General features: G+C 39.7%; 1 protein-coding gene across 2 annotated transcripts in view; it reads left to right on the top strand.

Annotated features, from left to right (window-relative positions):
• Positions 1 to 16,046, top strand: part of COL5A1 (collagen type V alpha 1 chain) — a 315,926-nt gene that overhangs the window by 178,153 nt on the left and 121,727 nt on the right. For both annotated transcript variants that reach the window (XM_069069226.1, XM_069069225.1), the window contains exons 12-17: positions 2,145 to 2,219; positions 5,615 to 5,707; positions 9,740 to 9,796; positions 10,814 to 10,867; positions 11,305 to 11,358; positions 14,276 to 14,329. In XM_069069226.1, the coding sequence (XP_068925327.1) occupies positions 2,145 to 2,219; positions 5,615 to 5,707; positions 9,740 to 9,796; positions 10,814 to 10,867; positions 11,305 to 11,358; positions 14,276 to 14,329 (387 nt within the window). The remainder of the gene's footprint in view (positions 1 to 2,144; positions 2,220 to 5,614; positions 5,708 to 9,739; positions 9,797 to 10,813; positions 10,868 to 11,304; positions 11,359 to 14,275; positions 14,330 to 16,046) is intronic.

Raw genomic sequence — 16,046 nt, 5'->3', positions numbered from 1 at the left:
TCTCTCTCTCTCTCTCTCTCTCTCTCTCTCTCTCTCTCTCTCTTTCTTTCTTCCTTCCTATTCACTCAAAACTGTCCAAAATCCCAGTCAAACTATTACTCAAACTCAGAGGACACAACTGCATCCCTCTGTATTACAAATCCCATGAGAACTATCTTGAATTTTCATTGTCTTGGCTATGGATTGGGGGAAAATCTGATATTTCTACTTTAGGAGTCAAGTATTTTCTGAAATTGAATGAACTCAACTGAATAGGTTCCAATATGGAATAGTAGAACTTGCATATATCAGTTATTGGAAGATTGCAATAACTGGAGTAAAAGACTTTATAGAACACCTCTAAATTGTTTTTGGGGCTGGAGGGGAGAGAAGAATTCAGCTGCCTTTTCTGTACAGTCATGTATGGTCTGGTGTATATAGTTAAAGACTCACTAATTTCATATAGTTGAAAATATATAATACTATATTTTAAAAATAACATTTTAAAGGATATACAACAGTAGAATTTGCTAACAAAGTTCATTAAAGTGTTGTTTAGCAGAAGTCCTTTGAGAACCTGCTTTGATATATAAATAAATAAGTGGGGTTTTTTTAATCATTCCTTTGGTTGTTTTGACATAAATTAGTGCCTTGGAAGTGTTTTAGGGGCTTGAAAAGAATATTTATTTGTAAATTTAACAGTTTGTTAAGTAATGATGAACTTGAGTCTGGTCTTTATCTGGATGACCACACATCCCAAGTAACTAGTTCTCAGTTAATGATCTATGACTATATAAGCTCTTTAGACTGGGATAGGTTGCAGTATAGACTGATGGAGAGATTGCCTACATGGAAGAGATCATGGATCCATTGAAAAAGAAATGGGCGGGGGGGGAGATGGCTAGGTGGTGCAACGAGTAGAGGGCCAGCCCCAGAATCAGAAGGACCTGAGTTAGGATCTGACCTCAGACACTTAACACACACACACACACACACACACACACACACACACACATAAAACTAGCTGTGTGACCTTGGGCAAGTTACTTAACCCCACTAGCCCTCCAAATAAAAGAAATGGGGAAAAACACCCATTTACAGTGTTGGGTAATTTGGGTTTATCAATGAGTTCTTTCCTCAATGTTTATGTAGTCTGCCAGTTTAAGTATGACAAATTAGAAGGAGAATTTGTAGATTGACAAAATGCCTATCACTGCCTCCTTCCTACCTAAAATCACATGTTCCCACCTTTGCTCAAGCTGTTCCCTGTTCCTAGAATGCCATCCTCTTCTACCTCCAAATCTTTCCAGGCCCTATTTTCATTTTCTCTACTCCCTGAGACCTTCCCTACTGGCTTAAGCCTGCTATAATTTTTCACTTCTCTGAATGTCTATTGCATTTATTTATAGCTTGTACTATACAGTGAAGTACTTTGCTATGGCTCCCAATGACCTTCAGGATCAAATATAAAATCTTCTGTTTGACTGGTCCTGTCCTACCTTTCCAGCCTTGCTATACCTTATTTCCCTCCTCCTAATCTATAAGCCAATGTCACCAGCCTCTCTGCTGTTTCTCACACAAGATACTGTCTCCCAACTCCAGGAGGTTTTGCCAGCTGTCCCATCATCCCACAGCTCTCTGCCTCCTTATATCCACCCCCTGGCTTCCCTCAAATCTCAGCATTCTCACTTTCTGAGAGAAGCCTTTCACAATCCTCTTTAAGGCTGGTTTCCTCTATTGTTCATCTGCAGTTTATCCTGTACATATCTTGTGTATGTGTGTGTGTGTGTGTGTGTGTGTATAAATAATTGTTTGCATAGTATGTCCCCCTTTAGGCTGTGAACTCCTTGACAGCAGAGACTTTGTATCCCCTGTATTTAGGATAGTGTCTGATCCATAGTGGATGTTTAATAAATGCTTGTGCACTTGACTGTACCATCTTTAATTGTTCTTTGATGTGCTTGTGTGTGTGTGTGTCTGTGTCTGTGTCTGTAGGCATGTATTTGTGTATCTCCCTAATCAGATTTCAAACTCCCTGAGTGAAGGCGCCATGCCTTCTAATTCCTTTTATTCCCTACAGCACCAAGTAGAGAGCTAGAAATGTCGGAGGTATTGAATGGAACCACACCTTGATTGATTCTTCTGCTTTCATCCTATCTCAATAGGGTCCTCCTGGCCGCCCAGGCCTTCCTGGAGCTGATGGCCTGCCAGGACCTCCAGGGACCATGCTTATGCTGCCTGTGAGTATTCTTCTCCCACGGGGTGTTCTTAGGAAACATCCAATGCCGGTTAGCTCAGTGACTAACACACATTACTTAATGAGCTCATTGAGTCTATCCCTTCAGTGAACTTGATACTACTCCCTACCACAGACTATGGTCCTAACCTGTCGATCTTTATCACACATATCTTCTGCCTGTCATGAAAGAGGCCAGGTAAGACCATATGGATGGCTTAATGCAACATGTCCCGGTAAGGTGGTTAAAAATAAGTTGGGCATCACCCAAGGGCCACATTTGAAAAGTGCATGAATATGTAGATATTAGACTTCTTCATGCTCTTGTACTTTATCATGAAGAGAAAAAGAGGGAAGGAAATTCTGCCATATTTTCTGTAGGCTGATTTTGCAAGGAGTAGAGAAGTCCATATAACAAGAGCAGAGAGAAATCTCAATCCCCAAAGGAAGGAGTTGGTAGGTGGGAAACAAAGTGTCCAAGTCACTTTAGATTTAGACAAAGTATCTAAGCCTCCTGAGTCCATTCAGCAGTATTTACTCACATACTCTGCTTTCCCCATCCCTTATTCTGGCTCTTTGCCAAACACTGTGTGTCTCCCAGGGTTTTTCACAGGAGATTCATGATTCTGTCTTAGTGTTTGCAACATCTCACTCTCTGAAACGTTATCTTCTTTATACAGAAAGATAAGTTAAGGCACTAAGAAAGGTTCCTGATAGAATGAGAGAAGAAAAGTCCATCTGGTCATTATTGATCCTTGTTCCAGAACCCTTTTATCTTCTTGCACTTGGAGTGTTAACATTTATACCACAATAATCAATTTAATGATACCTGCTCTTTATGGACAACTTTTACAATTTTTTTGTTTTGTGTTTTGAGGACCTTTGTTTTGTTTCATTTTATTATCTTGTCTAGCCTGGAAATGCAGTGGTGGCTCATGGACCAGATTCCAATGTTGGTACAGAAGCTTAATCTCTCTCTCTCCCTTCCCCCCCCCCCAACTCTGGCTGCTTTGCTCCTCTTCAGGTGACTCTCCACTCCCAAGGGCTCACCATATTGATGCCAAACTTAGTGAAGACACCCAATAGGCTTTTGCCCTCCTGTAGCTCCAGAATTCAAGGGATCCACCAGCCTCATTCTTCCCCAGCAGCAGAGATTATAGGCATGCACTACCATGTCCAGTTACTTCTTTTACTTCCAAAGGACTTTGCTACTTTCTACTTTTATCCTTAGTTATGAATCAAGGATGGAAGTGATTTTAGCTTCATTTTACAGATGGGGAAATGAGGACTAGTGACTTGTCAAAGGGCACCCCCAAGTCCACAAAAGATCAAGGGCTAGAACTCAGGTGTTTGGTGCTCTCCACTGAGTTCTTTGTCTTTATCTATGCTACCTGTTCAACTGCCACATGTGTAATTATTTCCTCAGTGTGAAGTGAAGGCCTCATACCCTCTCTATAATTTGCTTAATTTTGGTGTCATTTTAAGAGCTTGAAGAAAAAGGTGGGGGAAGGTGAGGAAGGAGGAAGACTAGGACAGGAACCAGGATTAATCTGGGAAAAAAGTGGCGCAGTGAGTAAAGCGCCGGCCCCAGAGTCAAGAGGACGCGAGTTTGGTTCCAGCCTCAGACACTTAACACCCACACACAAAAAAAACTAGCCATGTAAACTTGGGCAAGTTACTTAACCCCAATTGCCCTCTAAAAGGCAAAAAAAAATCTGGGAAAATAAAGCATTTGGTGGCCTGAGAAAAAAGTAGCAGCTGGCACTCAGCATTTGCAAGGTTAATAATATTGTCTCCATTTTAATGATAGAGATAGTACTTAAATGCTTACTTGAGAAGCCACACACAGCATATTGGAGAAAAGATGATGAAAAGTGGGAATAGTCAGTGTTGGAGGGGTTGTGGGAAGAAAGACACACTAATGTATTTTTGGCAGAGCTGTGTATCAGTACAACCATTTTGAAAATCAATTTAGAATTATGTAAATACTTCTTGACTCAAATGTCCATACCTCTTGACCTAGAGATATCACTACTAGGTTTACACCCTAAGAAGGTCATTACTGAGAAGAAAGTCCTTATATGCAACCCCCCTAAAAAATTATTAGCACTTTTTCTGGTAGAAAAGTATTAGAAACAAAAAGTAGATAACTTATTGATTGGGGAATGGCTAAACAACTTGTGGTGCATGAATGTAATAGAATTTTACTGTGATAGAAGCAATGACAGATATAATGAACAGAGAGAAAAAAATGAAAATATTTATATGACTTGATGTAGAGTGAAGTAAGCAGACAATTAAAACAATGTACACAATGACTATAATAATGTAAATAGAAAAATCACAAATTGAAAGTGAATGTTGTAAAATTCCCCCAAAAATGCATGACCACAATGAAGAAATATGAAAAGGTATCCCTCACCCCATTTCTTTTTTTAGGAGGGTAAACTACAGATTTCATACACTGCATATGTTTTCAGGTTTTATTTGATATATTAATTAGTTTTGCTAGTTTTTTTTTTTTGTTCTTTTTCTTTTAACAATTCTTGGTTATACTGCTTGGCTCTCTGGGAGGGAGTAACAAAGGGATATTGGAAGAAGCTCCAAAGTTGTAAAAACAAAACAAAAGATATCCCAAAATGTATTTTTAAAAGTGTTTTGCAAGGCTAGCTAAGAGATTTGAAGGCAGTGAGGGAGACCCGAGTGTCCCATATGCTTTAAAGGTCTACTCCTTTTCTGAGAATGTTTTTAATTCTCATTTTTAAACAAAACCATTAAGCTTAACACATCATGTATGATAGTGGACAGAAGCAGAGGTAGGGACAAAGTTTCTTAATAAAAATGACTGCTTGTAGTGCATGGGGGCTGGGAGTGGGATTGGGAAAGAACTGAGAGTGACTTTCTCCTTTCCATTGAGGACCTGGGTGCATCTCCTCTTGGTTTCTGGATTTGTCTTTCAGCATAAATCGGATAATGGTCTTAAGAGTGAGATATTGAAAAGGCTAGCAGAGAATTTTGATTCTCCTGGAAGAAAAAATTCCAGATAGCTTCAGTGAAATATCAGAATGATGGAGAGTAAAAACAGAGTAAGGCTTTGGGCTCCTGGCAGAGTTTCTCCAAATGGATTCTGGGAGTTAACACATATGTAGGTACAAGAACCCTGGAGTAGAAAGCTGGACCAAGATATGCTGTGATTCTCCCCACCAGTTTGAATGAACTGTGGTTCTTTTTGACCAACTTGATAATTTCGTATAGACCTTGAAGCTTGTCAATGTCAAGATGGAATAAAATGTACTTCCTACATCTGGGGGCCAAGTGAGCTGAGGTACTTCCTGCTTCTTGGGTCTTGCACCACTCCCAACCCCATCTCAGTCATTTCTCTGTTTTTTTGCTCCACAGTTCCGGTTTGGAGGGGGAGGTGATGCAGGGTCAAAAGGACCAATGGTCTCAGCCCAGGAATCCCAAGCCCAAGCCATTCTCCAGCAGGCCAGGGTATGTATGATTTGGGGGCGTAGTGATGTTAGGGAGTATGGGGTCCAGTTGGGTTGGGTTGCATAGGAGCAAGAAATAAGTTTTGTCATGACAGAACTATGAAGATGATTCTGAATCCTTACAAATACAGGAATATGGAGGGAGAGTTGGGGGAGGGTTAGTGATGGTGGTGGTGATGGGAACTAAGGACCTGCCCAGGTTCTTTTGATCTGATAGTACTGGACAAAGGTATCTTTGAATAATTTCTGATTTATATCATGGAGGTTGAGGAAAGAGCCATAGGAGAATTCTATAGCCATTTATGTCTGATTGGTAGAGCTAAATGAACTGTCAGGCAGTGAGCTGGATGAGTGGGTCACCAGGAGTAACCAGTGAGAGGAGCAGTGGGGCTTCCTTGCTTAATTATTACACATTATCTCTGTGTAAGGGCACTTTACTGAATACAAGGAATAAGTCAAAGCATAGACACAGTCACTGACCTCCTGGAATTTTCATGGTAAGAGAGGAATGTTAACATACCCAGAGGTGGATGGCAGAGGCCATTTTCACAGAGATTCAGGAATAGAACCCCAAAGTGACATATGAAACCTTAAAAACAACAACCCAAAAAATTATAGGATAGGACTGAAATCTTCTTGTGTTTCTTTAACTAGACCAGCAGATCCATTCTTGACCTTCATCACCCTCACTTCGAAGTCAGGAATAGTTTAAGCCCTTTAGTATGTGATTGAGGAAGCCTCCTGCTTACTTGCTAATACCTCAGATCCACCCTAGGATCATAGATTTAGACCTGAAAGGGACCATAGGGTCCATCTATTCTAATAGTCTCATTTTGTAGATGAGGAAACTGAGGCCCAGAAGTGACTTGGTCGGGATCAATAGGCAGTAAATAGAAGAGTCAGAATGTGAACCCAACTCCTCTGAGCTCCTAGGGGAGACAGTGAATAGAGTACTGGGCCTGGAGTCAGGAAGACCTGAGTTAAAATCCAATCTTAGATACTTATTAGCTATGTGACTCTTGGCAAGTTACTCAACCTCTGCCTATCTCAATTTCCTCAATTGAGTAAAATGGGGACAATAATAGCACCTACCTCCCAGGGTTATTGTTGTGAGGCTCAAATGAGATTATATTTGTAAAGCACTTAGCACAGAATTTGGCATAGAGCAGGCACTTAATAATTGCTTCTTCCCTTTCATTTCCCTTCCCCTCTCTCTGACTCTAGATCAAATCTTTTCTACTATATCACAGCAGTCCTAAATCTTTTAGTTTTAAAATTTTGAGCCCTATTAAAATACTCATCACTTAATCCAATTCTTACCTAGCCTTTAGTCACTGAATGGGTGTTACCTCAGACAAACTGAGACCAGGGAAAGACCTTAATTTTGAAAGGCCCTGCATCAAATACTGCATCCTAGACCGGTCTTGACTTTTGTCTTGCCCTTGGACTCTGATGACTCTGGAGCTGAGGGTGAGGTTGACGACTTTGCACAGCTCTCCTCACTTAAATCCAATTCACTCAAGGGTTAAGACATCACCCTCATAATGGTGTCCGTCCTCTTCGAGAATGAAGGATGAGCATTAACAATACACTGGGAGAGAGAACTTGCTAAATTGCCATCAGTCGTGTATGTCTCAGTGTGGATGAGGTCACAGCCATTCCTGAGAGCTGGCCTTTCCTGGGATGGAATAGAAGTACACTAGTTGTCTGAGAGGACAGGGAAGAGGTTAATTGAGAGGAGAAAGTACCCAGAGTGGGAAGTAGAAAGAGAGATAAATGAGAGGATTCTGGCAATTTGAATAGCATTGAGACCATGACCCTGTTTACATAGTTTTGTCTTATAGCATCACTAGAAAGAGAAAGGAGAGAAAGACAAAGGAAAGAGATGCCTGGACATAAAAAACTGCCATCCCCACAGTAGACTAAATTCAGGAGGAGGAGTGGAGTCCAGAAAGGAGATTTTTCTTCTCTTATTACTCTTGTTTTCCATTGCTTCACTCAATTAGCTAATTGCATTTTTAATTGATGTATCTCCAGATTGCTGATTGCTCGTGATAAGAGCAAATGCTGCCCGGGTGGGTGATCCTTCAGAGCGGCTCCCTTAATGGGACATCATAAAGAAGGCTCTAAATAATCCAGTGTTTGTGCAATATTTATGGTGCTCTGAGTGCAGCCCTGAGTAGGTGTTAATTATTGGAGCGCATGGATAATTACAGGACATTTTAAGTATCAAGTGGTTGCTATGGAACAAATTGTCCAACTGATGTAATATATGGCGTGGCAGCTGCCATTACCTAGGAAGGGATTTATGGACTTGGTGCTGCCTATATTGATTTTTAATCTGTGTATTTTTTAAAGTTTAAGCAGAATTAGTGATGTGCTTAAGGGGATGGTTAAAAAAAAAAGCAAAAACCTCCCTAAATGGAAATGGCATCCTGGGGAGAAATGATGGATCTGTGCCCCGGTGATGCAGGTTGTATGTATTTTCTGGAAGTAGTTTGTGAAGAACTCCTTAAACCCAGTTTTAGTAAGCTCAAATTCAGAATACCCAAGAGGTGGGAAATTGGAGGAAGTGATTGGTGACAGACTTTAAGGATCTATATAAAGGTAACCTTCCTGCAAATGGGATAGAGTCATAAAGTCATAGATAGAGTTGGTGCTATATGGAACCATAGAGATCTAGTCTAACCTCTTTATTGTAGAATAAGGAAGATGGAGATTAGAGACAGGAAGTGACTTACTGAGGGTCACACACAGGTAGGAAAGTAGCAGAGCTGGGATTCAAACCACATGTTTTTACTGTAAATCTAATGCTCTTTCCACTATACCATATTGTCTAGGCTGTTTTTGCACGTTGATAGTGAGTACACATGATGTGCTTTTAGAAACACCAGAAAGACCTAAACTCTCTCTCTCTCTCTCTCTCTCTCTCTCTCTCTCTCTCTCTCTCTCTCTCTCTCTCTCTCTCTCTCTCTCTCTCTCTCCTCTCTCTCTCTTTCCCCCTCCCTCTCTCTGCCTCTCCCTCTCTCCCACCCTCTAATTCTCCTTCTCCCTCTTCCTCTCATCTTTTATCTCAGACCTGGAGTCCCTTTAATTGGGAGAGAAAGTTTCATATTCCCCCCAAAGAGAATAAACTTCAAGTGAAAATTACTTTAGGAGAGAGAACACTATAAGTGACATTCATAGATTACTTAGTTAGTTAGTTAATTAATTAATTAATTCAGGTGTAAGTGACAGAGATCAGAGCCTTCCTGGAGAATAAGTTTTTGACAAGGGAATTATGGAAAGGAATGGGAGGGTGTTAAGCACTGTTTGAAGTAGAAAAGAGTCATAGAATGTGTGTAGAAAATAGGAGACTGGGATCTTTGAAAATCAATGACAAACATTTCTAAAATGCCTGCTGTATGCAGAGTAAAGAAGGAGTTCCAAAGTTTAGCTAAGATGTGGCCCTTACCTCCATTGAACCGACATTCTGGTGAGGGAGTAAGGCACACCAACACAGATAACTATAATATACATCAGTAAAGTGATAGGTGCATTAGGGTGTTGAGAACCAAAAGGCTCTATAAGTTCCCAGAGTGAAGATTATTCATTAGTAACTAGGGGAATCAGGGAAGACTTTGTGAAGTTGATGTTGGATTTGGGATTTGAAGAGTAAGTTTGATTTAATAAGCAGAGAGGGGGGAGGAAGGCATTCCAGGCACAGGAAATGCCTTGAACAGGAGAGAACAAGGTGTGTTGCAGTTGGGGAGGCAGGGAGCTGTCCAATTCAACTAGATTCTATGCCCAGACTTTCCTAGAGCTGGCCTTGCCAGTGCCTCAAGGTAAGTACTAGATCTGAAAGTTTTCCATGAGTACCTCCAGTCCCTCTCCCCCTTTAAAAGACTTGTCTTTAGAGGTTGCTCTTCAAATGAAAATGATCATTGGAAGGGCTTAGAGAGACCTGCTATGCTCCTCAATTCCTTCTCTAACCATGCCCAATTAAATGCATCCACCAGGAGCATCTGACAGCTTTTTCTTCTTTCTTTTGCAGTTGGCACTAAGGGGGCCAGCAGGCCCAATGGGTCTTACCGGGAGACCAGGTCCTGTGGTAAGTTGATAGTAAGACTGACATAAGGATATTATCATTGGGATTCTGCAGTTGACTTATGGAATAGGTACCTTTTGTGGAACTCTGGATATTTGAGCTCAACTATGACAGCAGTAACATAGTAGGGCCATCTATGAATCAGGAATTACATATAATCCTGTATTTTATTTATGAGATTAGCAACATTTCAGAGGTACCATACTGAGTCACTCAATTTACTGTCTTCTGAGCGGGATCAAGGATTGACTACTTTCCTGGTACAGGGGAGATTCCAAGGGATAGTAGCCAAGTATTAGTTGCCTTGTGTTTCCAAAAAGTCATTAGGTTGTGGCCCAACTGAATCGCAGCAGCAATGACCCACCTTGAGATATAGAGGGGAGGTGGAAGGAAGGAATGCTCCTTCCTAAGCCTCTGGTTGCAGGAAAATTTGGGTGGAAGTTGGGGGAGAGCTTAAGGAAGTAAGTTGGGATTAAATATGGGATAGGTTCCCTTTCTTCTCCCTTTTTACAAATGGCGAGTACCCTTTAGAGAGCTCACACCTTAAGCTTAACTCTTTAAATAATAGTACCTTAGCAGGAATTGATAAGAGCAAGAGTGAATCACTGTAGCAGAGGGTGAGCTGATGGAATCATGTCATCTTACTACTGGAATGAACCTCAGAGGTTCAAACCCTACCAGAAGTATCAATTTCCTCTCTAGCCTTCCTCAGAGAGTAGTAGGGATGAAAGACATATAGAAATCTATTTCATGATTCTGTGATTTGGTACAAAGAACTGCATGTTTCTGTGCCTTGTGGGCAATCCTATCCTCCTGAATTCTATCAGGAACATTAGCCAGAAGGATGTCTCTACTCTAATGACCCTCTACTCCCACTGCATAAAATATACTGAAATGGCCTCAGCCCCTATGTAGCAGATATTCACTGTTCTTTCCACCACCCCTCCCCTTATCAAAGCATTTCTTGATATAGTTTCCCTGTCACTGCCACTGAAGCGTAACTGGAATGTGTTTCCTTAGGGTCCTCCTGGGAGCGGTGGTTTAAAGGGAGAAACAGGAGATATGGGACCTCAGGTATGTATGAAGATAATCCCCTTTTGCCAGGGGCTGTCTCTAAAATACTGACCACTACAACTGCTAATATGGTGACCTGGGTGACCTGGCCCATTAACTGCTTCTCTTTGGGGAAATTAGATAACATTGTGGCTGCCTTATGCAAAACCAGAAGTTTATCCAAAATAACTTTGACATCTGGAGATGGAACAAACAGTTTTGAACATGTTCACATGTTTTATACATTCTGTTTCTTGTCCTTCTGTTCCCCAGCCCTCTGTAGAGCAGATCCCTTTACTAGGTCCCAGACCTGTCCATTTGTTTAGAGGCTGGGAGGTTAAACAGCAAAACATCTCCCTCTGTTTGTCATATGTTATAGTCATGAGCAATCCTCTCTTATCCCTAAAGATGTTGTATATTTCACCAACTCTGTTTCCCTCCTCTTCTATTTGTGATAGGGTCCTCGTGGTGTCCAAGGCCCACCCGGACCAGCAGGAAAGCCTGGGAGAAGGGTAAGTGTTTTCATTGTCACTTGGGTGCCTCAATATCTTGTTTCTGCTATCTGATAGAGATTGTAAGAGCAATGACTCCTCATTGTAATGGAGAATCACTTATTCCTTAGGAAACTAAATCTAACTTGAATTAAAGCCAATGCTGTCACATATGGCGAGGGCCACCCATGTAAGAACCTCAGAAAACTAGGTCCTTCTTCCTGTTTGTCTTATTCCAGATGGGATATTTCTTTGCAGTTCCCACTAATGTGTACAAATGGCCTTTCCTGCTATTTTTTGGGAGGTTTCCCAGGGAGGTGGCAGGGCCAGCCCATCTCTATCACATGGGCTTCTGCCATTGGTATTATAATGGCCAGGCCTCCAGAAAGGTCCATATCCTTAGGACAAACTTCTTTTCCTAGCACTAGCCCCAGTTGGGAGAAGAGTAGAGTAGTGGGTCTCAGTCCTCAAGGCTACTTCTCTTTTACTGAGACTTAGAGGCTTAAATTCAATTGCAAATGATTACTCTGATTCATTTTCTTTTTAACACAAAATTAGGGCAGCTGAATGGGCCATGTGTATGCAAATTAAAATAGTAATTCTGTCCTCATTAGTAAGTCCTCATTTATCCAGAATACTCAAGACATACTTTTCTGATTAGATGGAATTTCTGATTAATGGAAAAGTAATCAGAAAATTTGTTTAGTTTAAATCTCATTGTAAAATCTCTTAAATGAATTAATATAGTTTATGCCTAAATAAGGAAGAAAATAATAATAATAACAAATGACATTTATATAGTGCTTTAAAGATTTTGCAAGATATTTTACATATAACATTTCATTTATTTCTTACAACATGTAGAATATCCTGAATATGATTCAATCTTTGTTTTAATAACTGAAAATCTTACAGGGCCTTGGGGTGAATTTACATAACGGAAGTATAGTTATGAAAGATGTAGGAGGCTGGGCCAACCCATTATCTTATAACACAGAGGGCATTCTGTGAAATTTGTTCTGTCTTTTAATTAAATCTAGGGTAGATTTCTTTTGCTAATCACTGGCCAGTTTCTCCTCAAAGTGAAGAGCAGCAACAAATTTTGATTACTTCATGTTTTACTGTATGCAAAGGTTTCTCCCCAGATTTACCAGAAATAAACTGACAGTCTTCCCACTACAGGAGTCAAAAGGTAGAAAGGGAGGGAAAATATATAGGTAATGTTATCATGTCCTATGGTGGTTTCTGTTTTTTTTGTTTGTTTGTTTGTTTGTTTTAAATCAGTGAAATGACAATGATGCATAAATTCTTAGAGAATGTTTTTTCTCTCAGCATCATAGAAGAAAGGCTACTTTGTAGCCTGTTCTTTAAGGCTGCTTACAGGGTCTCTCTGCCAATGAGACCTAGAAGATGGTAAGTCATTATAGTTTTACAAAGGCATCTGAAAAATTTTCAGAAGCAGCATCACGCTGTGAAATTGAGTGAGCATTTGTGACTAATTGCCTTTGATTCCTACAAGTGCTTGGAAATAAGAGAACCCAATATTTTGCCTCATTCAGTTCTGCATTTGCTAAGAAGCAATTTGGACTTAGAACTATATCACCTTTTGAAAATAATAACTTTTTTTAGTAGTCTTTAATAGGGGCAAGTACAAAGAACCGACTCATGACTCTTTCCTTTTACGGTTATCATGCCTTCCTGTTGTCTTGTTTCTAGGAGATAGTGGTGTGGGGGACCAAAGGAGCATTAGGAAGTCAAATCTTTCATTGGCCAGATCTCAGCTCTTTTCAATTTCTGCTTAGTTAAAAAAAAATGCATAGCCTAACAACTTTTTCCTTGGTGAATTTAGTGAATTGGGTACTTTGAAAGCCAACAAATGATTCTCTTACCATTTTCTCTATTAAATTAGACATCTATTCTCTATCAGCCCACATTTTGACTACATCTATTGTTTGGGCTGATCTTTTTGTTGGCACAATCAAAATTTAGCACAGCCTGGTTTAATCAGTGGTCACATTGTAAAGCCAGAATGATAGCATTTCTAAGTCAATGACTGAGTGATAGATTGGTTCACCCCTTGACTATTAAGATGACCATATACACATAGATTTATGAAGTCAGTAAGGTAGCATAACTCATGTGACTTTCTATTTTTGTCATATTAATGTTATAAAATATAATGACCAAATCAGATGCTGTATTTAAAGAGCTCTGCAAGTCTTAGAATGCTATATATGTTATGATATTATCACTAGCCAAAGGGATTCACTGGAAAACGGAGTTATGTTTATAGACCTTGAAAGGGAGGACAGTGAGAAATAATTGATTTGAGAGTGTTCATTTGGTGAGTGAAAAGAATACTGAGTTGAAAGTCAAGAAAAGTAAGTTCTGATCTGGGCACTGGCACTAATAAGCTCTATGGTCTTGAATATGTAACTTCACTTTTCTGGGCATCAAATTCTCCATCCACAAAATGAAAGTTCAACTAAAATTCCTTTCAACTAAAAAGTTCTGTGTTCTATGATTTGAAAACTCTCCCAAGCCCCATACTATCAAAATGATATTGCTGAGAGAGAGCTATGACAATTTTTTACAAAGAAAAGTAATGATTCTTCACTTTTATATGGTGCACTTTTTTTTCAAACTGCTTTTGTATCTACTAGGTCATTTGTTGTTAGCTCCCTTTAACAAATGAGGAAATGGAGTCCCAGAAAACCCGAATTATTTAAATTCATACTGTATTTGTGGCAGAGGTTAGAACTTCTGTCTCATAATTCCTGGCCCTATGCTCTCTCTATGGGGACATACTGTCAGTCTTCAAATCCTTTGTGAGTGTTTTCACTTTACCTCCACAGAAATTAATTAGAAATTGCCTATTAAATGTCTTAGAGGGCTCTTCTCACTTTTGTGTTTGACTTTTTTTCCTGTTCTATTCCAGGGACGAGCTGGAAGTGATGGTGCTAGGGGAATGCCTGGACAAACTGGACCCAAGGTTGGTATTTCTTCTTAATAATTTCTGCTTGGTACTTTGTCTCATGGGAGCATCTTACATAGTACCTTGGCACAGAAGGAGAAGAGAGTTCTATCTGCCCACATTACTCCATTGGGTGTAAAAGAGAAGGCACATGATCTTTTGGGTGTATTCCATTACAAAAAGGAACAGTTGGCATTATTATTCAAAAGGACAAGTCTGCTTTCTTTCCATGTGGGTGTTGAGCATGAGGGGGTTGCAATCTCAACTGAGAAAAACACACACATGAATGTACAGATGAAAATTTATTCAAAACAACCATGAGAAAAGCTATAGCCTAGAAACTGCCTCAGTTTTGCTTAAAGATGCTGGGAAGTTCCCAAGATATTGCCCCAGAGGACGTAATATGCCAGAGGAAACATAATATGTTCTCTTCAGATCATGAGACATATGACCTCTTGTATGTTGCAAAGGAAAAATATTTACATGTATATATACACATATGTATGTGAACATATATAAACACCACCTATCTGTAAATATGTGTGTAAATGCCTATATATATATATATATATATATATATATATACCTATAAGTGTAGTGTATATATGCTTATATATACCTATATATGTATAAATGGCTATATATACATGCCTTTATATACTTGTGTGTATATACAATACATATGTGTACATATGTAAGTATATATACACATGTCTTGCATATAACCAGATTATTCACATGTTGTCTTCTCCATTAGCATGTGAGCTCCTTGAGGGTAGGAAGAGTGTTTGTGCCTTTCTAAATATATCCCCTGTCTTAGCACAGTGCCTGGCATATAGTGAACCCTTAATAAGTGTTCATTGACTTAATTTATTTAGAACTCAGTCTGTTTTCCTTGTCAGATGAGGACATTAGACTATATTATTTCCTGGTCCCTTTAACCTCTAAAACCTTAGTGAGTGTCCATCACATTTAAAGGAGGAATAGGTGTGGATGGGAAAGAGAGGGCGGAGGGAAGGAGGGAAGAAGGTCGGGAGGGAAATAGAGGGAGAAGGAGAGAGAGAGAGAGAGAGAGAGAGAGAGAGAGAGAGAGAGAGAGAGTGAATCTAACTATATTAGATTTAATTAAATGCATTCTAGGACCTCAAGGGAAGACACAAAAGCAGCATTCTCATGCCTTTAGTTTACAGCTATAAGGCTTTTGTTTCTTCTTTCCTCCAAGCTTCTGAAATAATCTTGATGTTAGCCTTGTTTTACCCTACCCTAGTGTAGAAGAAGATATTGCTGGTAAGTGGTGGTTTTATGGTATCTCTGCCATTCAGTCTGATTCAGAGGGAACCTCTGTTTTCTTGTAAGAATTATGGCTGAATTTTTAGACCTCAGTTGAATTCCAGTGAGGAGTATCTTCTTTGCTGAGTAGAAAAGCAGCTCTTCTTGGGTTAGCTGGTAGGCAACTGGTAGGCAAAACCCTTTAACTCTCACTCATGATTTTCCTTCCCTAACCAATTAATCTGGTATGAAACAACCTCTAGCCTATTGTGCTTATAAAAAATTAATCTAGAAGTATTCATACAGAGTCTGGCTAACGGGTTCTGATTTGTACAAAGAACATATCATCTGAAGTTGTCTAATTCTTTGAATTCTCACTGTATGTTTCTGTTAGGCAGAATTAATGACTGTATTTTATTTAATTATAACTTATTCTATGTGAATTCAAATACATGTCACTATTTCA

Source organism: Petaurus breviceps, unplaced genomic scaffold (assembly GCF_028583685.1).
Source record: "Petaurus breviceps papuanus isolate PSGF00001 unplaced genomic scaffold, PetGlider_PUasm1.0 90779, whole genome shotgun sequence".
NCBI lineage: Eukaryota > Metazoa > Chordata > Mammalia > Diprotodontia > Petauridae > Petaurus > Petaurus breviceps.
This window is presented reverse-complemented; position numbering and strand designations above follow the sequence as displayed.